This window comes from Acartia tonsa, chromosome 9 (genome assembly GCF_053477335.1).
Source record: "Acartia tonsa isolate MP-2025a chromosome 9, ASM5347733v1, whole genome shotgun sequence".
NCBI lineage: Eukaryota > Metazoa > Arthropoda > Copepoda > Calanoida > Acartiidae > Acartia > Acartia tonsa.
The window spans coordinates 28,488,544-28,513,998 of record NC_137268.1 but is presented as its reverse complement, the minus strand read 5'-3'; the positions used below and the strand labels follow the sequence as shown (position 1 = coordinate 28,513,998).

The following is a 25,455-nucleotide window of genomic DNA, read 5'->3' as shown; positions in this document are numbered from 1 at the left end:
AATATGAAGCTTGTATGATATCCTACAATTTAATTGTGACCAAGCTACTCTTCTACTAACTACATCAGAACTTAAAGTGTCTTATATCTATCATAATTTCTCTCCTATAGCTTAAGAGCTACTTAAGGATTTATATTTTTGAGAAATGTTTTTATTTGTTAAGTTTATTCATACTCTGTGTCAAAAACATTAGTAAAAACATCACACACAAAATTTCATATGTAACATTGTTATAGGTATTTTTTTTGTTCCTAAAAGTTGTGTTTAAAGTTATTTAGTTCCTAATGACCTTTAAGATCATTTAATCGGCCAGCTGAATTTATTGCTAAAAAATGCATTTAAAGTTTCTGCAATTTTCTGGATAAGATTAGCTTTTTTGTAGATAAATATTTGATGAGCAATTTACTGAAAGATAATTTTATTGCTAAAAGTACATAGAGAGGAAACAATTTAGTTCGGACAAATAAATGCATTTCATGGTAGGTACCTAAGTGATTCTTATAATAGAAGGGTTTATTTATTCTTAGAGATCCTGTAAAACATTCTAGAAACATTTTAGATATCAACAATTGATATTTAACTTCCTTTTGTTTGGCCGTCAAAATAGCGTTGTTTATTGTTATTTTTTAAATTTTTGTCTATTAACATCAAATGCTTTGAAAAGTCAATTTTTCTTACAAAAATAAAATTTTTAATTGATCTAGGTACCTATTACCTTCAATTTTAGCTTTCTAGGCTGTTTTTAACTGTTGTAAATCCATTGCTTTCGTAGCTCCCCCCTCTCTTTAGATTTTAAATGAACAAAGCTTTTTACATTCATATTATAAACATGTTCATCAATAAATGTTAAGCAAATCGCTAATTAAAGATAGCTAGTAAATTTTAATGATAGGTATATTATATTTTTCGAAGATAGCATTGTCTTAAACATTTTACATCAGGTTTATTGTTTGTCTTTCATTAGTTGTTTACTTGATTTTAGTTGTCACGTAGAAAAAGATCTTCAGTCTAGTTTTACGACGCATTCTGTTAAGAAGTCATAAAATCTGCTGATTTATGAAAAAATCTAAATTATACCTAACTTTAGTTTATATTTCAGATTAACAATAATGCCTGTTTACAAGTTTCACGGCCCCAAACGGACACAAAAAAGTAAGTTTAGTTGCATTATTGAATGAGATATTCTTATATCGAAAACGTTCTTGACAATTAAGATCAACAATTTTGCCATATATTTACTCGTAAAACTCTAACCTAAAAGGCAACTAACCCTTTAAAGGCACAACTGTCATCTGGTAGTCATAAATTGCAGAAAGTGATGAAACGAGCCTGTTGATTGTTTATGAGCCTTATGCCATGGATTTTAAGGGATAAAACAATGAACGATAAATTTAGGCATATCCCCAATGATTATAAACAAATTTACCTCTTCAATAAATTTAATTATAAGTATTAGTTAAAAACTTTGGACACTACCTATTCAATTGGGGTCAATCACAATTTGATTTCAATATTTGCAAAGCTTTCAAGCTAACGAAAAAAGATTAAGGTTGTTTCAAACTTATTTTGTTTTTTTGTAAACAGTCTGGCGCTTAAACATTAAGTCTCAAACATTTTCAAAACATTTTCGAGGATTTTTTATTTTACTAGGTGTACCGTTATCTCGCGCAGAATTGCATATTCACTTGGACGGTGCTGTCAGGTTGTCCACCGTTTGGGAGCTGTCCAAACAGAAAAATATCCCCCTCCCAGGTAAGATTGTCTATTTTTAATATTGGTAGGTATCCCGCTGTCCCGTGCGGAGTTGCATATTCATTTGACTGGCTCTGTGAGACTGTCCACTGTTTGGGAACTATCTAGACAGAAAAATATCTCTCTTCCAGGTAATAACATAAAAACATTGTCAGTAACATGCCGTTTTCGATTCTTGGAACAAAACAAGACGTTATTAAAGTATAATCCTTATATAAAAGTAACAGGATGTCGGTCTGTATATCTGTCTATGCCGAATGATCTCGCTTAATACTGAACCGATATGGGAAAGTTTTTAACTAATTTCAGGGAGGGCACCAGCACCATCCCAAGAGAAATCGTCACTAAAAAATTACCCCTCCCTCCCACCCAAACAAACTCTGACTGCCAGTCCATGGTTCATGCAAAAAAGACAAACAAATATTTTTGATCAGGGTTTTATGATTTTTTATCATTCTTAATAGGTACCTACCCTATATTCTAATGTCATTCTTTATTTTTTCATCCTTTTTTGTGACCACTGAACATTTGATTCATTTCTCCGTTTGTCAATCCTTTTTTTTGTGCTTCGCTACTTTTGGATGTTGTCACCCTTGTTATGATTTTGATTTCTTAGGAAATGGATCTATCGCAGCACTGGAGAAAGTTGTTCACATGAGCGAACCCTCAACACTGGCTGGCTTTCTGTCTGGTTTTCGGTACACTTCACCACCTTTGGCAGGTGGGTTTCTTGTTTTTATTTACATGCTAGTGGCCACGTCTCGTCCCTATAGGCATCTAGTGGCACTTGAGGTAAAGATAATTGGGATTTGAAGTTGACCCTCCACTTTCAATTTTAATTCTAAATCCTGTAGCACTTAAGGTGGGAAGGGTTTGGGGGGGGGGTGGGGTTGTAAATCGTTTCCTCACCAATTTGATTTTAATTTAGGGGCGATTTCTCTTAGGAGGTTGGTGGTACCCTGTACAAAATAGTTTTAAACCTATTTAGGACCTATGAGAATCTACTAATTTAAGGAGAACCGTATCGGTTCAGCGGTTAGCGAGATTCTTCAGTACAAATAGACAGGCCTACATCAGGGGCGTCCAAGCTTTTTTTTTTGGGGGGGGTAAAAAATTTTAGGGGGGGGGGTAATTCGTGTTTGGGGGGGGTAAAATGGCGCGCGAAGCGCGCCGAAATTTTTTTTTACCCCCCCCAAAATTTTTACCCCGGGGGTAAAATTTGATTGGGGGGGGTAATTACCCCCCCTAAAGTCTGTTGGGGGGGGGTAAATACTCCCCCCAAATCTGTTGGGGGGGGTAATTACCCCCCCCAAACTAATTTACCCCGGGGGTAAAATTTTTGGGGGGGGTAATTTAATTATGTAAAAAAAGCACCTACCTAATCTATTAAGTTAATATGTACTATCCTATAACATAAAGTAGCAAGTAAGGTTTATTTGACTATAGCTTCAGATTTCATTAATTTTAATACTGAGTTCTCCTTTTTAGGAAAGCTTCACATAGATCCCATGATGGTTCCACACTATTCAATGGTAAATCCTTTGAGTGGTTTTAGGCTATTTTTCTCCTCCCTTTTTACCCTTTAGAAAACACGAGTTCTTAGATGCTAAGGGCGCCACTACTATTCAAATATATAGTAGTATCTCATTCTTTAGAACATAAAAATACAATAATTAACTCACTAACCAATGAACCAATATGATTATACTTTAAAGTGAAGCGTCTTATAGGTCCTGGTAAGTTTTATAACTAGTTTTGAGACACCCTGACATCCTCCCAAAAGAAATCGCCTATAGAAATTCTTTTTCATTATTTAATGAAATATTTAATTTAGTTAGGTATCTATTTTATGGAATCTTCAGTGCTTTACAATTACATCATAGATCCCCCCCCCAAAAAAAATTTTCAGTAAAATTTTTTTTTAAGAACATTCAATTTGGGGGGGGTAAATACCCCCCCAAAAAATTTTTTTTTTAAAGAACATTTATTTTGGGGGGGGTAATTACCCCCCCCCAAAATGGTTTGGGGAGGGTAAATACCCCCCCCAAAATCGTTGGGGGTGCCTACGGCACCCCCAAGGTAGGGGTAATTTTTTTTGGGGGGGGTATTGTTCAAAAAATTTTGGGGGTGCCTACGGCACCCCCAAAATCGTTTGGGGGTGCCAAATGGCCCATTACCCCCCCCCTTGGACGCCTATGCCTACATCCAGGGGCGTCCAAGCTTTTTTTTTTTGGGGGGGGGGGGTAAATTAGCGCGCAAAGCGCGCCGCAATTTATTTACCCCCCCCCCTGAAGTCTGTTGGCAGGGGTAAATTTTGTTTACCCCCCCCCAAAAAAAAAAATTTACCCACGGGGTAAAATTTTTTGGTGGGGTAATTTAAATTTTATTAAATATTCAGTAGGTATTAAAAATGCGCGCGCAAAAATTTTTTTGTTAGAGATTTTTTTTTTAAATGGAGGGGTAATCCCCACTTTACCCCCCACCCCCCCTTGACGCCAATGCCGACATCCTGGTACTTTTATGTAAGGATAATGGATTTCAGCAATATTATTGTTTTCTGTCTAGGTGATATTGTTGCCATGGAAAGAGTTGCACACGAATTCTGTGAAGATATTTCATCACATGGTGTTCTTTATGTTGAAGCTAGGTAAGTTAAGAATTTCAATTATTTGGAACATTTTTTTCAATCTCTTTCAGAAATCTCCCAATTTCCATAAAACAACCGTACTGAAAAAAATTGGGGGGGGGGGGGGAGGGACATTTTTATAGGGATGATTAGTCTTGGGAGGTTAGTGTTACCATCCCCAAAATATCATCAACCTTCCCAGGACCTATGAAGCTACACTGCAAAGGAGAACCATATTGGGTCAGCGGGTTAGCAAGATCCTTCGGTTCACAGACAGACACAGATCTTGTTATATATATAAGGATAGTTATATTGATTAATAAACAGACAACAAAAAACTTTATATATAACCTTGCTCTATATTCAGGTTCTGTCCTCATTTATTGGTAAAACCTGAAGGTGGAGAAGATTCTGCAACTGCCGATGATATCCTGGAGGCAGTTTTAAGGTAAAATTTTCTTTTGCCATGTAGTTTAAGTAAAATATAAAATGTAGGTAAAATCATCATCGGAGATTTTAAAACTAAAGCGTTAAATAGGTTACTTCCCTATATTTTGTCGGACTGTAGCAAATTTTAAAATTATCAAATCCAAATGAAATGTTCTATATGGTTAACAAAGACAATACATTGCAAAAGTCATCTTTATTACCTATTTATCTATTTAATCCAAATTTTTGTAGAGGATTTGATAAAGGATCTGCAGATTTTGGAGTAACTGTCCGCACTCTATTATGCTGCATCAGAGGACTTCCACAATTTGATAAGGAAAGACATTTTTTAATTTAATGCTAAATTACTTGGGCACTATTTTTTCATCCTTTATCCTTTAATGAGCTTTTTTTGTGTGGGAAGTGTTATTTTGTCTCAAAGCCTTGTCTGCAAGAGGGTTAGGTATCTCCAATCCAAATAGCTTAATACTGGCCCATTACGTCTATACTAGTGGTGTAAGATTCTTATCCACCAGCCCAAAATAAGAATAAAAAATACAAAACTTGGACGTCCTTGCCTCCCTGGATCAATATTAATATGACCCGAAACTTGTAACCACGATCGGTCCAGAGCTGTTTACGGCATCTTACTAGACAATGACATATTTAGACAGTAAGACAACATCTAACTTTTACTTTAGTTCATTTGTTGTGTGTTTTAATACTTTAATAATAAAAAGATTAAAAGAATATGAATTTGGTATATTAAAGAAAAAAACTGTTTATTATGTCGACAGGATATTGTAAGGCTGGCAGATAAATACAGAGATAAAGGTAAATACAAATAATTTCTTATTTAATTTAATTTTAATTAGGTAATAGAAATTACTTATTGTAGTTCCTCTAATAAATCTATAAATATTGATGTATTACCAGTTTCCGTCTGCTAACAAATTGCTTTCTGATCTCTTGTAGCGACTTGAATGCGTTAATATTCCCAACACTTGATGATTTTTAAAACCCAATTGAAATTCGACGCAGGGTCCTCAGGGTGGGGACCCTTTCCTCTTCTATTGTTTTACTCTAATGTAACTTAACAGAAGGGTTAACATATATTTCTCTTTCTTTTTTATATCTTTGAAATTCTTTATGCTTCTATTTCAGGTGTTGTTGGTATTGATGTAGCTGGAGATGAAGGACATCTGGAGGAAGGAATGGCCGCTCTTTTTGATCAGGTAAATTTTATTTTTTTTTGAGGGGGGGTGATGATGTCTAAGTGTTAGGTATATTTTATTTATTTTTCTGTATTTTCTATGGGTTGGGGGGGGGGGGGGGGGGATACAACAACCATCACCTTAATTCTTTATATGAAAATTCTCTACATTTAAACTGCAATGGTTATTTATCGCATCGTACTACAGACAGCATTCCGCGGATATCAAAATTAAGAAGTATTAATTTTATGATTTATTATTTTAATATTCGTGGAAAATTGTCTGTAATTTGATGCTTAATTTCCATGTTTGGAACAAAATAATATGTTTACTATTACAGACTGTGATAGAAGCATATGACGAGGCCAGAAAGTTAGGTCTAAAGAGGACTGCCCATGCCGGTGAAGTAGGTCCTGCCTCTTGTGTTGAACAGGTGCAGTAACTTTGTTAGGTTTGGACAGTGACAGTGAAAATTATGTCACTTGCTTTAGTTCAAGTTACAAAGATACAAAGAAGACAGATGGTTAAATAAAGTTCTATTTCTACGCAGCAATAACTAGAGAATTGTAAAAATAACTATTCAACAAAAGTATTAGGTTACTTTTGTACCTATACATTAGATAGACGGTTTTTATTTATTTTTTAGGCATATTTTTCTACTTTAGGCTTTGACAACCCTGCAAGCACATAGAATTGGACATGGTTACAGAGTTCTTGAAAACAATCAACTTTATGAAAAATGTCTCAAGGTAAATTATCACTATTTCGGTATTTTAACTATTAAGTGGGTGTCCTTTTTTGGCAGGGGTGCAGTGTATATTCTACACGGGAACCCCTGTTCAGGGGGGGGGGCGGGGGGGGGGGGGGAATAAAAAATAAGTGGTTGGAGGGGAAAAAATGTAAAAATTAAGAAAACTGAAAAAAATTTCCATTTCCCCCCGCCTCCTTGGTGAAAAAAACTAAAAAAATGTGTGGCAGGAGGGATAAAATAAATAAAATATAGAGTTCTTTAAATATTTTTCCATTTTCCCCCTACTTGGTGAGAAAAAACTAGGGGGGGGGGGGGGAAATAAGAACTTTTGTAGCAGGGGAAAAAAAAAAATCTTGTGCGGAATATACACCCCTGTTTTTTGGTATTAAGTCTTCTCCAGTGCATAAGTTTTCACTCTTTTCTTTTTTTTCTTTTTTATAGCTGCGCCACTTTGGAATAAAAAGGGAAAACACTATTCAGAGACCCGTCAGGCTGTTTAAAACTTTCAGAGACTGTAAAAAATGTTGTTTGATATTTTTGTTATGGGAGACTTGGTACCTAGGTATTTTAATTAGCTTTTTCATAACAACTAAGAAAATACAGATTTGATTTGATTGTTATAATTTCATGCGGACCAAGAGGTCCATTAAAGTAGTGTCATATTGTCTCTGGAATCAAGTGTCTATCAACAAACTTTTTAACTTTTAAAAGTAACATTTTTTCTAGATTCATGCATCAATTGTAGGTGTTTTTAGTTTTTCTTTAAATTGTTTCACTTCTGTTGGTAGAGAATTCCAAAAGCTGATTATTCTGTTAGAATAAAAGTTTTTTCTCAGGGTTTTATATTATTCATAATTATTTTACCCTCCCACTAGGGGAAGAATTTCTAAATAATATTTGAGTTTTACTTTATAAATTGGGTAAAGAAATATAGAGGGGTGGGGGGAAAGAATTTCAACCAGGTTGAAAAATTAAACCTCTGAAATAATACTGATTTTTTTTTTTGCTTTTTTAGGATAAAGTTCATTTTGAGACATGTCCGACGTCGAGCATTTTAACTGGTGCTCAACCCACAGATATTTTCTACCATGCTGTAGTCAAGTAAGTCTTGCTTTACAGCTTTATATGTTATCTTAAAACCATAGAGAGAGAGAGGGGACAATGAGGTGTTTATTACACTTGTCCCCTAAGTTTTATATTAACGTTTTCTTATTCGTTTTCAGTCACTAATTGTAATCTTCAGGAGGGGTAAATTTGTGTATTAACATTGGGGTTTAAACCTTGTCCTTGTTTAGATTTGCTGAAGATGGAGCTAATCTGAGCATCAACTCTGATGACCCTATGGTTACTGGTACTTGGATTGAACAGGTTAATACATTTTAACAGTCTGGCTTCCAAACCATTTCATATCCGCTGAACTAGAACCGGCTACTTACACCCCCCCCCCCCCTATTACTCTTCTCTTCTTACCCTGCCCCTATATGCTTTCAACAACTTTCGTCGTTAGTTTTTTTTCAATTTTGAAAAGTTTTGTGAGCTTAGACAGACTAGATGAGTTTGGTTATACTAATAAACATACCTCAAAAAAAGTTTTCTGGTTCAATAACTATAAAAATAAATACAATATGAAAACAATATGAAATCCGCAAAGAAACTTGAAGGGTATTGAATTCTAGCGGCTGCGACCCTTGTATCAAAAATATCATATTTTAGGAATATGAGCTTGTTAGATCTTGGGGACTAAATGAAACCTATATAACCAGGAATTTATTATTTTTTTAAATTTTAACTGTCAATGTTTCAGTTGTTTAAAGCCTCTTAGTCTCTAAGGGAGGTCTGGAAAATATCTTAAAACCACCCTGAGACATTAAAAGATGACCTTAAAATACCACAAATACGAACAAGCAATTTCTAGATATTAAACAAAAAAAACCTTACGTTCTATCCCAGCTTATACCAACAACGAAATGAAGGTGAAAAAAAAACACGAAACTGAAATACGAGATTTTCAACTGTCATGGGGGGGAGGACACTTAGTAGAATAGAATTGACGACCTTTTTATCTGCACCCCACCCCCCCCCCCCAAAAAAAAAAAAAATTATTTAAATTTATTTCGCTTGATGGCTGAAAAGATCTATAGAATAGATGTATATACAGATGCAGCGTGGCCACATTTTTCAGTATACTGAAAATATTCAGTATTCTTCAGTATTTGGAAATTGGGGGTTCAGTATTTTCAGTAAATACTGAATATTCAGTATTTGAAAATTTTATTCAGTATTTTTCAGTTTTTGTAAATTTTCATGATTCAGTATTTTCATTATTTCTTAAATTCCAAATTTTTTTGCATAAATAAGATGTTTTTTCAAGTAGTTGATGTCAGATTTTTTTCGGCGCTTCGCGCCTCACTTTACTTTCCTTTAAATTACCCTATAACTTTGTACATTAATTTTGCTTTTTTTTATGGTAATCATAGACGTTCAAGGGGGTGGGGGGGGGGTAAAGTGGCGATTACCCCCCCCCCATTTGAAATTTACCCCCAACCATTAATTTTGGGGGGTAAATACCCCCCCCCCCAAAAAAATAAAAATCTCTAACAAAAAATTTTTGCGCGCTTCGCGCGCATTTTTAATACTAAATATTTAATAAAATTTAAATTAACCCTCCCAAAAATTTTACCCCTGCCAACAGATTTCAGGGGGGGTAATTACCCCCCCCAAGCAAATTTTACCCCTGGGGTAAAAATTTTTTTTTGGGGGGGGAAACTTTGCGGCCCGCTTCGCGCGCCATTTTACCCCCCCCCCCCCCACCCCAAAAGCGAATTACCCCCCCCCCCCTTTAAAAAAATTTTACCCCCCCCAAAATAAAAAGCTTGGACGTCTATGATGGTAATATGCATTTTTTTTCAATTTCATCTCAAATATAAATTTTTTAGATATTTGAGATGCTTTTATACAGTATTTTTTTCAGATATTTTTTTTGTCTATTAATAGAATGAATAATCTAAGGTGAGTAATTTGCATGATTATTGAAGGTAAAGTTTTTTAGCATGCTCTTAACTCAACTAAAAAGTATTTAAGTTTTGTAATCATTTCAAATATTTATCAGTCATTTTATGCTTAATTGGTGCAAGAAAATCTAAGAGGCAAAATTAAAAGATCTTTAAAATATCCCCCTAATAATAAAGCTATGAAATGAGGAATCATATAAAAAAATACTTATTCAGTATTTGTATTTTTTTGTTCAGTATTTCAGTATTTTTTCTTATTTTAGGATTCAGTATTTTCAGTATTTCCTTTTTTTTTCTTCAGTATCAGTATTTTTTTGGTTGTGGCCACACTTCAGATGATTACCCCCCTCCCTTTTTCAATGATTTGTCTGCTATTAAATTGTTTTCTGCTAATGGCTGTGTTAATATTCCCATCACCATTGGTCAATTTTCAAAGACCCAATTGAGAGTCGGCACAAGGACGTTTTGATGAGGAGATACAGTTATTTAACCCTTTCTCCCTCTAGTCTTTTACTCTAATGTTGGCTATACCTTATTTCTGGTTCTATCCACCCTAAAATAATAAAAATATGAGCAGAGCCAACTTCAATGCCATAAGATCCAGCTTCCTGCCTGACGATGAGAAGAAAGAAATGTTGAAGAAACTCAGAGAAGTTAATCATATTCACGATGATTATTAAATTTCTCATTTTGATTCCAAGTTTTCTGCCAGTCAAAATTTAAATTAATGACAATAATTCTTAATTCATGTAGATTTGCCAATTTCCAATGACGCCATAGCTTTAGTATAAGTTTTTATATTATGGATGAAATGCAGTACAATAACAATTTATATTTATGTTCATTAGGTTTTAAATGTTATCAATATAGAAAACTATACAGAAATTAAAAGGATCTTTTAGTTTGAAAAGCCTGAAATTAAAAAGTTTGAGGCTATTGTATTGTTTAATTGCTTACCTATTCGTAAACAATATTTTAATTATTATAAATGCATAAAATAAATGAAAAAAAGAAAGTTATTTTTGATTGGCAGAAGTTGATCATTATTATCTATGTATCTGTATATTTATAATTGTCTTTAAAATTGTCTATAATTCATTATTGTTTTTCCTAATATTGACGCATTTATTTGAGCTGTGTTCTTCTTTTACTTTATGTTTAGTGTAAATTATGACGTAATTAACAATCAGTACTTTTTACAATTAATATATGATAACTGTAGTTAAGTTTAAACCAGAATAATTTTTGTCCATAAGTATCGCAGCAATAACAAGCAACCAAATTTTTTAGATCATAAAATTACATTCTGTAATATCCTTATAAATTTTTTTTTCTTTATAAAAGAAAATTAAAAGTGAAGAGTATTCCTTCTCCACCCCCCCCCCCTCCCCTCTTAAGTGCCCCTAGAGGTATCTAGTTGCGTAGCTACTAGCTTAGTTTAATGACATCAGAGCTTTTGAAGAGTTATTTTAAAAAAAACTTAGTTTACAAAACTTTAGGTGCAAGTATAATTAACAGTCCAATATCTCGACACTCCCTGAATATAATGAAGTTAAATAGATATGAACATCATGACCTTTTCTGACAGTATACTTATCTCTTTCTGATATAAAGATGTTTGCTTTTTTAAATTTTTAGTTAACTTTTGCATTTCAATATTTGATAGCAAAATAACTAAAGAAGGAAATAAAAGTCTGATTCATAACTTCAAGAAAAAAATCAAAATACATTTCTTGGCTTGTATTCAGTCAATTAAGTACTTATCAATTTGAATGTGATTTAACTATTTATTTTAATATTTATTATTTTACCTTTTCATGTTAATGAAATTGTGATTTTACTGTTAAACTTTTAATTATTGATCTTTTTTTTAAAACAAACTTGTTCCAAAGTTTGATAATAATAGTTATTTAGTACCTATACTTTTTGGTGCATTATTTATTTTTGATTTTTAATTACCATAGAACAGAACATTTAAAGTTTAAATATCTTCATGATGGCCAAATAGATTTTGATATTTTCTTGTAAATCCGTGAAATTTTTAAAATTCTTTTCTTAGAAAATGGAAGATTTTTCACAATAACTTTTTTAAAAATCTTTAAATGGTTTATTATAAGACTAATCTAAACAAGAAAATCGAATTAAAGACTAATCTACTTCTTAAATGTTCTTTTTTTACTGTTTGATTTTTAGCAGTTGTGTGCTACAGGGGCCAGGTTGTAGGTTGGTGTCAACACCCCACTTAAAATCAAAATTTGGAAGACTTGTCTTTCCCCTTTTTTACCCTGTACCTAATGATTTCAAAACCTCCCTGGTGATTTGCTGTGCACGCCACTGATTTATATATTTACAAAATATAAAGAAATAAAAATATTTTCAGAAGTAAAAAAATGACGGAGGTAGAAGTAGAAAATATACCCAGAGAAAATAGTTCAACAATAATGCCAGGAAAATGATCAACTACTGTTGCGCATTTTCTAGCAGATTATTCAAGAGTAGATTTGTTAAGATTGCTTTCAATATGGCAGGTATCCCAATTAATAATATTATCCTCTATCGTTTTCAAGTAAATATTTAGGTAATGGCATTAATATTTCTTTTTATTAAAAAAAAAAAAAAATATTTGTAAAAAATGATTATGTTACCATCTATTCACCTTTTTCCATTTAATCCATTTAAATTAAAAAATCACATTTTTTTAATGTTGAATGCTTAGGTAATTATAAGTTGATCTATTACTACCAGATTCAGATATCCTAGAGCCGAGGACAAGTTGGTTCAGGTCCTGGTTCCCCTACCTACGCTGGGTCCCCTCCTCACCACAAGAACTTAAACAGACAGAAGAGACAATCATTAGCTATCTTAAAACACCTTCTGAAGGTAAGATCCCCGCAATGTTTTATGAAACACTGCTGGAAATAAAATTCTGATTAAAATTTGGAATGCCTGCCTTCCCCATTTTTCATACCTACATAGTTCTCTCCGTGGTAAGACACTGTGCACACCACTGTTTGAGTCTGACGTTAAATTAATAGAGAGACAAGAGATAAAATCAATCCTATTTGTAATACACGTTATATTCTAGCATTTACCTATTCAGATAATAACAAACATTTAAATAGTAAAAGAATAGAGGGGTCATGAAACATAACTCTGCCAACAGGGCGGGGACCCTGTCCCGATATTGTATTGGGTCTTCAAATAAGATTATAGCGTCGTCGGAAATATAAAGATAGCGGAGTCCATGTAAAAGAATAGAAAGCAATTTTTTATCAGCCGAAAAGGGTCTGCAGTCTCCACCACTTTGGCCAGGTAGTTGACTGAATTATACATCTAAACTTATATATTTATTATTATAGGTTTCTATGTGAATGTTGGTAATGTAAATGATCATCCTTGTTACGTGTGGACAAGAAAGTTTAAAACCAAAGATAAAAATAAACGAACACCTCTGGTCATGATGCATGGTATGGGCGCAGGTGAGAAGTTGTTGATGGAATTCACCTGTGTTATTTAAACTTTTAGCTAAACAATAAGCAATGAAAATAAGAGCAAGTCTTTTAAAGTAAAATAATACAAGAATAAGGTGTGGCCAATAAGCGAAATAAATCTAAATTAATATTTGTAGAATGTATTAAAAGGTCGTCCTAACTACGAAGCATTGCCCCCAAAATCTTGAAAAAATAAACTGAAATTACCAGAGCTGGATCTTTAAATCGTTTATAGGTGATTTAAACCGGGGCGATTCATTCAGTGCGCCATCAAATTATTAAATACCAATCTTTAAATTGAAATGGCATGGGCGATTCAGCGCGGTCAGTTGCGCCGAACCGGCGCGGCAATGGTACTCAACTAGTGTCATTGCCGCGCTAAATCGGGGTGATTCATATTTAATAAATAAATATTTTTTAAAAATTAGTTTAATATTTTATTGCAAAACTATCGTGAATACATTTTATTGTTATTTTTAAAATAAATTTTATATTTTTTTTATATAAAACACCGTACTGACCCAGTTTAAGTTAAAAAATTGTATCGGCACGTATCGATATTTTAGTGAGTGCGCAGGCGATTTAACAACACCGCGCCGAAAATCTTATAAAAATCGATGTTTTATAGGCGCGCTGTGGCTAACCACCAGCGCACCTACGGTTCACCTCTGAATCGCCCCGATTCAGCGCACTATAAAAACGATTTAAAGATCCAGCTCAGATTGTTTTAATATATAAAATATCCAAGCCTTCAGTTAAATGGCATAAATCTATAGTATGATCAAAAGATATGCTTTCTAAAATGCAGAACCTAAAATGCGGATATGAGAGATCTTACACTTAATGCGGACGTACAGAAAGACATGGCTCCACTTTTAATATACATATTTATTATCATGTCATTAGAGTTTTTATATTCATTAGTTAACTTGTAATTTAAAAAATTAGGAACTTAATATATAAATAGAATATTTAGTTATATATTTTCAGGACTAGCTATGTTTGCTCTAAACATAGATGAACTATGTAAATACTCAGACGTTTATGCAATAGATCTACCAGGTTTTGCAAGAAGCTCAAGACCAAATTTCAGGTAATTAGTTTTTGTTACCATGCTATTTCAAGTTGTTTAAAATGATTCCAGGTTCAGAAACTGGTTACTTTCTGCTGGCAACAAACCGGTTCTATAAACGTTTATAAAAACATTTCAGGTTCAATTGATATATATTAGGAAACGTAAATTGATTCAATTCAATTCAAACACAATTCAAAAGATATAGGTAGAGAAATAGTTTCAACAATTAACACGAAAAAAAAAAAATATATCCTTCCGTTCCAGTTGTAGTATTTTATTTTCTGTAGCCTTTTTCAATGTAAGATTTAGGTTTTCCAATTCAACGTCTTTTATAGTTCTGAACACGAAGTGGCGGAGAAGCAGTATGTGGTGTGCCTGGAGGAATGGAGGAAAGCTGTAGGACTTAATAAAATAAATCTTTTAGGACATAGGTAAAAAAAACATCATTTTAGTTTCAGAAAAAAGTTAGATTTTGAAAACACTAATCTCTGTGACTTTTTGAAAATAAAGGCAAATATAGTTTTACCCTTTACAAATTAAAATTTTTTTTTAGATAATTACATTTAATAAAAACTTAACTACCTAACCTTGTTGTTTTTTAAATTAACAAGGAAGGTTGTGTGGAAGGTGAAAGGGGTAAATTTTCTACGGCCTTAGAGTAGTCAGAGGCCGTTATTTTGCAATTTAATTCAACCTAAATATTTTGTCAGAGATGGAGGGGACATAAGACTTTAAATTTCATTGGTACTCAAAGTTTTATACCTATTAAAAACGTTGATTACTTGTATAGAATTTCGATTAATTAGTTGAAAACAAGTACCTATTGTCAATTTTTTTTCATCAAGAATTTTAATCTAAAGAAGTTTTAACTTATTTATCAACATTGTAGATGTATGTATATCAATTTATCATTCATTGTTTTGTTCCTTGAGATCCATAATATTTTGTTGGGGTTTCAGGATGTTACTAAAGAGAGGGGAATATGAAAGGGAGATATAAAGAGAATGGGATTAAAATTAATTTTGTCAGAATCCAGGTTCCTTGTCCTTAGGATGGATACTGTTTTCATATTTGGGAACTTTGTACTTAGTCAACGCAACAACAACATAATATTATTTTTAGTTTTGGAGGTTACCTAACAACCAGCTACTCTCTAAATTATCCTGGTAACTTGGAGAATGTGATACTTGTTGACCCCTGGGGAATGTCAGAACGACCTAAAGACATTGAAAAGGTAAATAACATTTCTTTAATATCTATCAATTGTAAAATATATCCCAATTAATTTAATTTTTGGCTCAAAAGTAAAGTAAAATAGTTAAAAATAACATTTTTTGTGGGTTTATAGTAGATAATATGCATATTTTCATAGCAATAGCCATGCTTTCTAGATTATACCTTATTCAATTTGGATTTTTTTGTGTCAGTGTGATAAAACCATAATCATTGGAAGAGCTGTTTCAGGGGCTGGGGTAAGAAATCAATAATAGCTATTTATCGCATCGTATTATAAACAGCTTTCCGTGGATATGAAAATGTACAATTATAAGATTAAAACCAGTTTTTTTTCTAGCCTAGCCCCGATATGCCAAAGGCATGGGCTATAAAAACTTTTTTGTAATCTTACAATTGTTTATTTTATATTTCTGGAAAACTGGATATAATACAATGCTTTACATAAATTTTCAGTATGGTTGAGAACCGGTTCTAATCCACCGGATATTAATCAGTTTTGAAGCGATACTAGAATGATAATTAAACTTTAGCTTGCTTCTAATTGCTTTTTAGATTCTAATATCAATTTTGAATGCTTATGTTATAAGAATTTGACATTACCTTACATTACAAGGGTTTGATAAAGAGAAAATGAAAAACTCATAGCCTTCTTCTCCTTATAAGAATTCCAGATACCAAAGGCAAAATTTTACTCAAAGACTTTTCGTGAAAGATTTATTCGCTGTCTATTGTCCTATCCTTGAATGCCTTCATTATAAAGTTTTATCTAAGTAAGACATCATGATTATAATATTCATAGTCTTTGTTGAGAGGGAGAGGAAAATAGCATTGAAATTAATTTAGATCTTCTACTTCAAGCTACCTAAAGTGAAATTTTTACTCAATTATTGGTATTGGGCATGAGATTATTTTATGTCTCTCCTCATTAAATTGTCTGACAGTCTTTAAGCTCTTGTAAGGTAGCTTCACTACATACAACCTACATTTTGATCTGAAGTAATAATAGAAAATCAGTAAGAAAAAAAAACTGTTCCTATTCTGAGCTTTAAGAATCTGTCATTTTCTATTATCTGAAAGTACTAGGTAGTCTTTCAGAAATACAGAATTATTTTAGGGGGGCGGGGGGGGGGGGAGTTATGCTTTGGAATGAAACAATTTATGTAGGCTTGCTTTGCTTCTCATGGGTGTGTCTCTGGTTATCTAAAATATGAACATGTATAATCTACATAGAGAACAGATCTATAGTATAAATGTATATACAGACAACTACCTCCCTTTCTTTTTCAATGATTTTTTTCTTCTGCTTCTAAATTATTTTCAGCTACTTGGCTGTGTTAATGTAAGCGACACCATTGGTTGATTTTCAAAGAAAGGTTGCACAAGGTTGATGCGATGGGGAGATACAGTTATTTAACCCTTTCTCCCTCTAGTTTTTTACTCTTATACATAAAGTACAATGTAACCCTTGTCATTAAATGTTTAAAATTATCTAGACATACAATGTTCCTATCTGGGTGAAAGCAGTATTCAGTGTTGTCAAACACTTTAACCCTCTAGCAGGTTTCAGGTAAAAACAATTTTTCTATCTAATTATAAAAGTAGTAAAATATTTTTGCCTGAAGCTAAGATTTCTATGACTACCGATAAAGATTTCTATTTTAGGAAAGCTTCACATATGTTCCAGGGTGGTTTTAGGCTGTTTACGTTTTTAGATAGAAGTTATTTGATTATTTATTTTCAATTTTCGAGTACTGAGGCTCCAAAGCGCTGCAAATAGCTACTTTTAAAATTTGCCTATCTGAAAAAATAATCGTTGTAAGAATAGATTTATGTGCAGGAATATTTATAGTGAAAAACTAGTGAAGAAAATTTTAGAGGTCTGGTATTAAACATGTGAAAACCAATATTAAGAAGCAATAAATATCAAGGATCTCCAATCGCGTCTTCTGCCACGCGGTCGCAGCTGTAGCTTTGTGTCACTGCGGCAGAATCTTATCATTAAAAATCATGTTAAATATTACTCCAGAGCTTTTGGTACAGTAGTTCCAAAGATTTCGTTCTAATCTTATTCATAAGAACCAGTGTCGTACAAAGGTACTAATTAAATGATAATTATTTCAGAGCTGTAGGACCTGCAGGTCCTAGGTTAGTCCAAAGAATCCGTCCAGATTTAATGCACAAGTATGAGGGTCTAATAGAAGAAGACAATCTAAAGGTACTCTTTATATTTCTATCCATATTAAGAAAAATAGAACCTATCCTAATATGACCAAAAGTAATATATTTACAACCATAGAACACCCCCTCCCCCCCTTATTTTCAATTTATTGAAATATTTCGGGGAGGTTTCTGTTCTCAACAAGGAACTCTGAAACAAAAACTGCCTAAAATTCTTTTTTTAGTGATCTCATAATTATATTTTATTAGGTTATTGCACAGTATTTGTTTCATTGCAATGCTCATCACCCTAGTGGAGAATCTGCTTTCCACAGGTTAGCATCTAGTTTATGTTCTACTAGCGGCTGCTAGGGCCTCTATATGCGAAGGGATATGGAAGGACAGAAAAGAGCCTAAAAACATATCCAGACTTTGTAAAAAATAATAACCTAAAACTATCCCGGGATATATTGAAGCTTCACTGTAAAGGATAACCATGTAGGTTAAGTAGTTCGCAAGATCCTTCGCATAAAAAAGCTTACTGCTTTGTATGATAGGATTTCCAAATCAAAACATTTATTTTGATTATTTAGAAGAATAGACTTTTTTACATTAAGAATGAAAAAAATTATCTTTTTCTGGATTCTATTTTATGCCTTTTTGAAAAAGTTTTTACTTTTTTTACCAGTTTAAACATTCTATGTAACCTAGGGACCTCTAAAATAATGGCCTCCAAAAGTGTGTCAATGTGTCACTTTTTCTTTGTTTTGCATATCTTGGATATTGGACTGATGTCTTCCAACATAAGGAGTAGGAGGTATGCTCCTCTGTCTATATGGAATCTATCGTAGCTTTGCCATTTTTTCATCGTATTTACCTAACCTTTCGCGATGTTCTACGCTGTTTGTATGTCTATACACGAAAGAACATTGATATTTTTTCATGAAAAAAAGGCATCAGTATTATTATATTAAATTAGTTATTTATGGGATATTAATAATCAAGCGTTCTTTATTACATTGGTCCCCAAAGTATATAATAAAGTTTACTTATTTGTTGGCGTAACTTTGGGGACTTTTATTGAATTTTGATTTGTTGTTTTATTAGGTTCATTAAGGTGAGTGTTCAAACGTTTCAACTACTTCGTGTAATCTACAGTAATTTTTTGTGTCATCATGTTTATATGTACATTAATTTATCGGCCGTTGTCTTATCCCTTTCGATTCTTGATAATAATATATTTATGCATGTTTTAGTATGATGACAGGAATAGCATGGGCCAAAAATCCAATGTTACCTAGATTAAAACAAAGAGACCATTCAGGTTGGTTCAAAATTTCGAAAATGATAGATATTCTTTGTTACTTTTACCAAATCAAAGAAGTATGAAAATAATATTATATTCTACATATACCTAAATACTTTGATGTTGCACCAGATTTGCATAAACAAACTAATAAAGTAACTCTAGCAGCTGGCTAAAATTACGATATAATGTTATCTAGACTTTAACAAAGTGATTGATTTATGAAAAAATTATTTTATCCAAAAAGGGAGGGGATATTGGAATGTTTATCAAACTGGTCCCCACCGTTTTTATATTCGTTGGCCAAACAACTTCTGGGACTTTTATTGATTTTATTCACTTAGTCGAGACAACAAGAACTTTTTTGCTCATTAGTAGCATGGCGGAAAATAAAATTATTTGGTAAATATGTACCTACCTAAAAAAAAAAAAAAAATTGCACAAGAAAACAGTTATTTTAACTACGGTTTAACTAGTGCAATATCTGAACCCTACTTTAGAGGAATGGTATAACATTTTAGAGTAGCTGCATTATTAATAAAAAACCTTGTTTTAATTGTTAAATGTGGGATCAGGGAAAGAAAACGAAGTTGCAGGTTTCTTTGTATTTTCACTGTATTTTTTGATAGGTTAGGTTATGTTAGTTAAATGTTAATGATTATCCCGCAGAGTTAGAGCCCTCACAGGGGCTAACAATAGGAGAAAAGCTTATGTGAAAATACGACGAAACACGCTACTTCGTTTTCTTCCCATGATCCCAAATGTATTTTAGTTCCCATGACAATCCTGTATGGTTTAAATTCTTGGGTCACCGCAATATCAGAAGAACAATTTGAGGTGACAACATTTTATCTTATTATATAAAGTAGTACGCTTTTTTGTATGATGTAGCAAATAATCTCTAATTGCTCCATAACTCACATTATTCGTTTGTCAAGCTATTATTTTATTGTGATAAGCTTCTTATGGATGTTGTCATCCTTGTTTGGTCTTAATTATTACCGTCCTTGTTTTTTAAACTGAAGCTTTTCTATATTTAGGATAGGTCCGTCCGGAACGGATAGCTATTACCGCTAATTTAGGCATGCTAGAATTGTCCTATTGATTTCAAACTTTGCATGGTGATTTCTGTAGTAGTTATTATTCAGTTCAGACACTCTACAAGTTTTTTTCAGGAACATGAGGGAAAGAATATCTCAGTGTATTTAGTTGACAACGCGGGACACCATGTCTATGCAGATCAAGCTAAACAGTTCAACAGGAAAATATTCATTCACATAAAATTCAATTAATTGCCTTGTTGTAACGGGTTCATATAACCGACCCTTTGATTGTACGACTTTTGTCTGGAATTCCTAACTGTGTTCCTATTTACGTGCCAAAGCATTCCCCTACTCTAACTTTAAGTATCACGCGTCAGACACATCAGCATTATTAGGTGATGCGTGAGGCGATGTGGTCCAGACTTGAACCCGACACCTCTTGCACAGCAAGCAGGCACGCATTGATTTGCGCTAAGTGATAATTTACCTCACAAAAACTATTTGCCTTCATTTGTTCACAGGGGGTCCTATTCATATCCTCCAGGTTTTTGTATAAGAAAAGTGGAGGGATCGAAAGGGTTAAGACAATGGAAGATAAATTGATGCATGTCCCCAATGATGATAAACAAAATTATTGCTTGTTTACATTAAATTTGTTTGTTAAAAGGTTTTGACACTGTTAGCTTGAACCAACTAATCAAGTTTTAATAAAATACCCGTTGTTTTTAAACGAACAAATAAGACAAAATATGTAAATCTATGGGAACCAGAGTAATATACAGTGCAATGTCCTCTCCCTCCCTGGATAATGTCTTTTTTTGAAATTATGTATATAAAGGATCAGGGGCGTCCAAGCTTTTTTTTTTTTTGGGGGGGGGGGTATTCGGTTTTTGGGGGGGTAAATTACCCCCCCCAAAAAAAATTTTTAACCCGGGGGTAAAATTTGCTTGGGGGGGGTAATTACTCCCCCCTGAAATCTGTTGGCAGGGGTAAATTTTGTTTCCCCCCCCCCCACCCCTACGGCACCCCCAAATTCGTTTGGGGGAGGGCCCGAGGGGGGGTGTAATCCCTACTTTACCCCCCCTTCTTGGACGTCTATGTAAAGGATTTACAAATGAATATCAAATGAATTGATCAGAATTGTGTCCAGTGTAATTAATAAAAGTAGAGAATGACAAACAAGAAAGAAAAAGAGAGGTGGAGGAAAAAAATTGAAAAGATTGTAATACATGCAAAATTGCAAATATATCAAGTATACACATAAAAATCTGAAATTGGTGGGCTGGAAAAATTATTGAAATTAACATTTCCGCCAATAGAAATAGGTGAAACGAAACCAGTGAATATTTAGAATAAATTAAAAAGGACATTTTATGGTCCTTTTACTTTTACACAAAGTATGGAACGTAATGATTACCTCCCAATCCTCCTTATTTTAAAATTAATTGAACTGAAGTGAGGGGTTTTATGGTTTTATTCGCAGTACAAAAAAACTACCTCTTCCCCTTGTTTTTAATTAATTTTAAAAATAGGTTGGGGGAGGGGGGGGGGTGTAACTGGTACTTTTCGTAAAAGCACTAATTTTTGTATCATTAATCATCACGAAACCTACATCATTTAACATATTTTTTACTATTATTTCTAGTATATCTTTAAACCAAAGGTTGCCTTCGACTAGTTAATATTTTGTGAATTATATTTGTAACTTGATATGAATTATGTAATTTTTATAGATCAATGTATATAGTTTACCATTGTTGATCGTTATATGTTTTTATGTGTTTACAAATTTGATTAGTTTTAAACTTTTGATAAAAGGTGTGTATTGGATAAATACTGGGCTAAAAATTGGTTTGGGTTACAAACAAAGGGGATGTTGGTAGTGAAATTTTACTTGGATAAAAACACAAACAAATTACATTTTTAAACGGAGCACTAGGTAGAAAGTTTAGCATTAAACTTATTTTATGTTTTCATTAGACGATTTTTTATTTTAAATATTTTTCAGTTCGAAAATTTTTTCTCAATGTTTTTATGTAAATTTTTTTCTATAACTATTGCAGTCAAAAAGTAAAAACATTTTTAAAGAAAGGTTTGATCAGAATAATCGGGTATAATTTCTTTCGTGGCAAGGCCTCTTAAGGGGAGTTTCGTCGTATTTTTCAAATGGATTTTGAGAGGTTATTTTAGATTAGGTTAGGTTATATTGGGTTAGGTGATTGCCCCGCAGGGTTAGAGCCCTCCATAGGGGTTAGAAATAGGAGAAAAGCTACTGTAATACGAAGAAACGCCCCTTAAGAGGCGTTGCCACGAAAGGGACTATAACCGAATTATCCTGCGTTCATAAATTTTCAAAATTTTAGGTAGAAAATTAAATCAATAAAGTAATGTAAGGTTAAGTGATAGATAGAATTAAGTAGATACTTTACAATTAATGTTAGTTTTTAGAGAGAAAAAAATATGTTTTGTTTAATGTTAAATATTGTACATTTAATTGAAAATTCATAATCATAAGAAGATGCATTGGGGAGGAATGAGGGAGGAAGTCAACCCCTAAAATATTAGGATGTTCTACCTTTTCATCTTTTTATCCCCTAGAGGCTGATACTACCTCCTGCCCCACTCCCTGATGAAAAAAAGTTTGTTTTTGACTTTATATGTTATTATCAAATTGAAAATTTAGCAAGAAAAGGCCTTTTGTTGTCTTTATACTTTTTTAATAAAAAAAAGATTATATATTTACCGATCTATAAATTGACATTAATATACCATATGAAATTATGCATATATGTGAAAATTTATTGAATATTAGGCTATAAAAGTTTTCCGGAATTTTAATAAATATAATAGATTTGAAATCTGCATAATATTTTAAGGATTTTTTATAAAATTCGTTTTTTATATAATTCATTATTTAAAAGCGCAAATCCAATTTTAGTTAATAAATTTTGACCAATAGGATAGGTGGATTGGAAACTACCTGCGCTCTAATTGGTTGAATGATGTACGTCACTTAAGCTTCTCCAATCAGAGCGCAGATAGTTTTCAATCCACCAATCACAGATGTCAAAATTATTTAACTTAATGTGTATTTGCGCTTATAGATAAAGAATTATACAAAAAAACGAATTTTATAAAAATTCCTTAAAATTTTATGCAGATTTCAAATCTATTATTTTTATTAAAATTCCGGAAAACTTTTATAGCCTATTGAATATCTACATATTAAAATTTTTAACATATAAATCAGTATTTAAACATATCCTTAGTGATGTTCAATCATGTCCGCAAAAGTGATTATAATTACAAATATAGCAGCTGAATCGCATTGACAAAATCTAGCATAAACTCAATATTTGTACACATATCCTCACTAAATTAATCATTTTTGCAACAATTTTGCTATTGAGATAATATGCAGTTATTGCACCTTTTTGGATGTGATTGTATACCATATTTTTGCACATATTATTTATTTGTGATGATAATGACATCGTTAATTACAGACCAGTGAAATAAATTTAGATAATACTTTATAATATTCTTTCATTTTATTTGTTCATTAAACACAGGTCTCCTTAACAAAACCTTAGATTTAAAAAAATCTCCAAAGAAACGGACAACGGGGCCTTCAAAAAGGGTACAGTGGTGGTCAGAATCCGTTGGAGATTAAATCTTAGCTGCTCCTTCTTGCCAGATATTGCAATTTGAAGTTTTGTGGTAAAAATGCCTAAAATTACAAGGATTCCAAGGATATCTGCATAAGTGAACACCTTAATTCATCAAATAATAAGGGTGAGTTTAACATTTGATGAGTTTAGATATCTCTTCATATATAAACTACACACTACATCCCCATTCAAAACAATTTTTACTACTATAAATGATATTTTAAAATTAAATAAGAGTAATAAATAAGGTACTATAAGCTTAAGGAGGTTTGTCCATTTTACAACTTTATCCTAAAGGCTATTACCCTGGAACCTGAAGTTTACATATGGCCCAAGTTACTTTTAGTAAATCTGCTCTCCCCCCCCCCCCATACTCTCACAACCTACAAACCTACAAATAGCATAATAATACTATTATGTGTTTCTCTAAAACTAATTGAAGTATAGTGAGAAAAATTTTTATGTAAGGTTTTTAGGCCAAAAATTTGTACAAATTATGTTGACCACCTTCTCCCCCCCCCCCCTTCCCTTTGTCCTAACCTAATTGAGAGGGGGGGCACAGTGGGTTTTTTGGCTGTTTTGGGGATTTTTTAACTTTATGAGTCACAAATACCAACAAAAGCTTATTTTATCTAAAAATAAAGTTAAAACCTTTTGTATACAGGTTATAGCTTATGTAATATAACATATTATAAACATATTATTGTGATTTGATATAAGAAAAATGTCCCTAGAACTAATCTACTCATATAGTTAAAAGTTCGAAATTTCTGAAATTATTCATATTAAAAAAAAATTATTTTAACATCGACTGAGACCTCAATTAAAACTTTTGGAGAGTTTTTAAGGTGTATATGATTAATATACATAATATATTATTCTAAGTTATCAATAAATAGTATACAGGGCTCGGCAGCTGCGCAACAGCTGTGACTAAGCCGTAAATTAAAACCCGTTATGATGCTTTAAAAGATTTTTGATAAGAGGGATTGTTATACTTGGGTCAGGTTCAAACTTTCAGTTGATATTTAAAATTGTAAATGGTTTCCCGAGGTATACAGGCTGCCGAGCCCTGCAAACATACACCATACAAAATAGGAAAAAAATGTGATGTTCTTCAAGATTTTATATGCATTCTCAATTCGATACTGATTTTAAGTAATGATGTTTATAGTAAAAATATTCTTCTATTCTTCTGGAGTCCAGGGGCTTTTATTTAAAGGGACAGCGAAGCGCTAGAAAAATAGCCTAAACCCATCCCAAGTCTTAATTTTGAGAAAAAAATAGCATAAAACCAACACAGGATTAATTTAGAGAATCCAATCGGTTCAGTATTCACTGAGATCTTAATCTTTGGACAAAAAAAAATCTTACTACTTTATATTATAGGATATCTAAGAGTTTTTTTTAATGTATCGTGGTATTACTTATACAAAAGTTTTGTTTTTAACTTCCTTGTTGATCGTTTTCTTTTAACTATCTCCTATTACTTATCAAATACGACTTTTTAAACATTAAAAAAAATATAATATATGATATCAGTCCGTAACGCTATGGGGAAAATGTAATTTTCACAGCTAAAATATATGTGCATCTAATCTATACATTATCTTGTCCGTTTATCTGTCATGCTTCAAAAGAGTTTTTGCATATTATCTCCCTCTTTTTATGTTAAACAACTGCTCTATAACTC

General features: G+C 32.6%; 2 protein-coding genes across 3 annotated transcripts; both read left to right on the top strand.

Moving 5' to 3' along the window:
- The first annotated feature begins 1,091 nt into the window (after positions 1-1,091).
- Positions 1,092-10,497, top strand: LOC145328687 (adenosine deaminase-like). 2 transcript variants are annotated; one of them, XM_080172474.1, is made up of 14 exons: positions 1,092-1,152; positions 1,782-1,883; positions 2,369-2,473; positions 4,318-4,399; positions 4,746-4,826; positions 5,060-5,146; positions 5,607-5,641; positions 5,972-6,042; positions 6,362-6,454; positions 6,687-6,770; positions 7,788-7,873; positions 8,068-8,140; positions 8,486-8,535; positions 10,361-10,497. In XM_080172474.1, the coding sequence occupies exons 1-14, from the start codon at positions 1,110-1,112 to the stop codon at positions 10,461-10,463; spliced, it is 1,095 nt and encodes a 364-aa protein (XP_080028600.1). In that variant the 5' UTR covers positions 1,092-1,109; the 3' UTR covers positions 10,464-10,497. The 2 variants fall into 2 exon arrangements, with proteins under 2 accessions (XP_080028600.1, XP_080028599.1); XM_080172473.1 differs by lacking the exon at positions 1,782-1,883 and adding an exon at positions 1,651-1,752.
- A 1,670-nt stretch (positions 10,498-12,167) lies between these two features.
- LOC145328686 ((Lyso)-N-acylphosphatidylethanolamine lipase-like) lies at positions 12,168-23,626 on the top strand. The gene is made up of 14 exons (XM_080172472.1): positions 12,168-12,231; positions 12,535-12,663; positions 13,143-13,262; positions 14,265-14,367; positions 14,685-14,780; positions 15,472-15,583; positions 15,777-15,821; positions 17,079-17,152; positions 17,707-17,800; positions 18,013-18,077; positions 18,999-19,066; positions 19,821-19,885; positions 20,224-20,309; positions 21,230-23,626. Exons 1-14 carry the CDS (start codon positions 12,174-12,176, stop codon positions 21,264-21,266), a joined length of 1,152 nt encoding a protein of 383 aa, XP_080028598.1. The 5' UTR covers positions 12,168-12,173; the 3' UTR covers positions 21,267-23,626.
- The last annotated feature ends 1,829 nt before the right edge of the window (positions 23,627-25,455 follow it).

Bases quoted from the DNA above. Each gene is read 5' to 3' on its own strand.
- LOC145328687 (XM_080172474.1), top strand. From the start codon at position 1,110: ATGCCTGTTTACAAGTTTCACGGCCCCAAACGGACACAAAAAA. The intron at 4,400-4,745 runs GTAAGTTAAGAA...CTCTATATTCAG, and splicing joins GTTCTTTATGTTGAAGCTAG to GTTCTGTCCTCATTTATTGG. The intron at 6,455-6,686 runs GTGCAGTAACTT...TTTCTACTTTAG, and splicing joins CTGCCTCTTGTGTTGAACAG to GCTTTGACAACCCTGCAAGC.
- LOC145328686 (XM_080172472.1), top strand. From the start codon at position 12,174: ATGACGGAGGTAGAAGTAGAAAATATACCCAGAGAAAATAGTTCAACA. The intron at 12,232-12,534 runs GAAAATGATCAA...TACCAGATTCAG, and splicing joins TAGTTCAACAATAATGCCAG to ATATCCTAGAGCCGAGGACA. The intron at 17,153-17,706 runs GTAAAAACAATT...TAATTATTTCAG, and splicing joins AACCCTCTAGCAGGTTTCAG to AGCTGTAGGACCTGCAGGTC.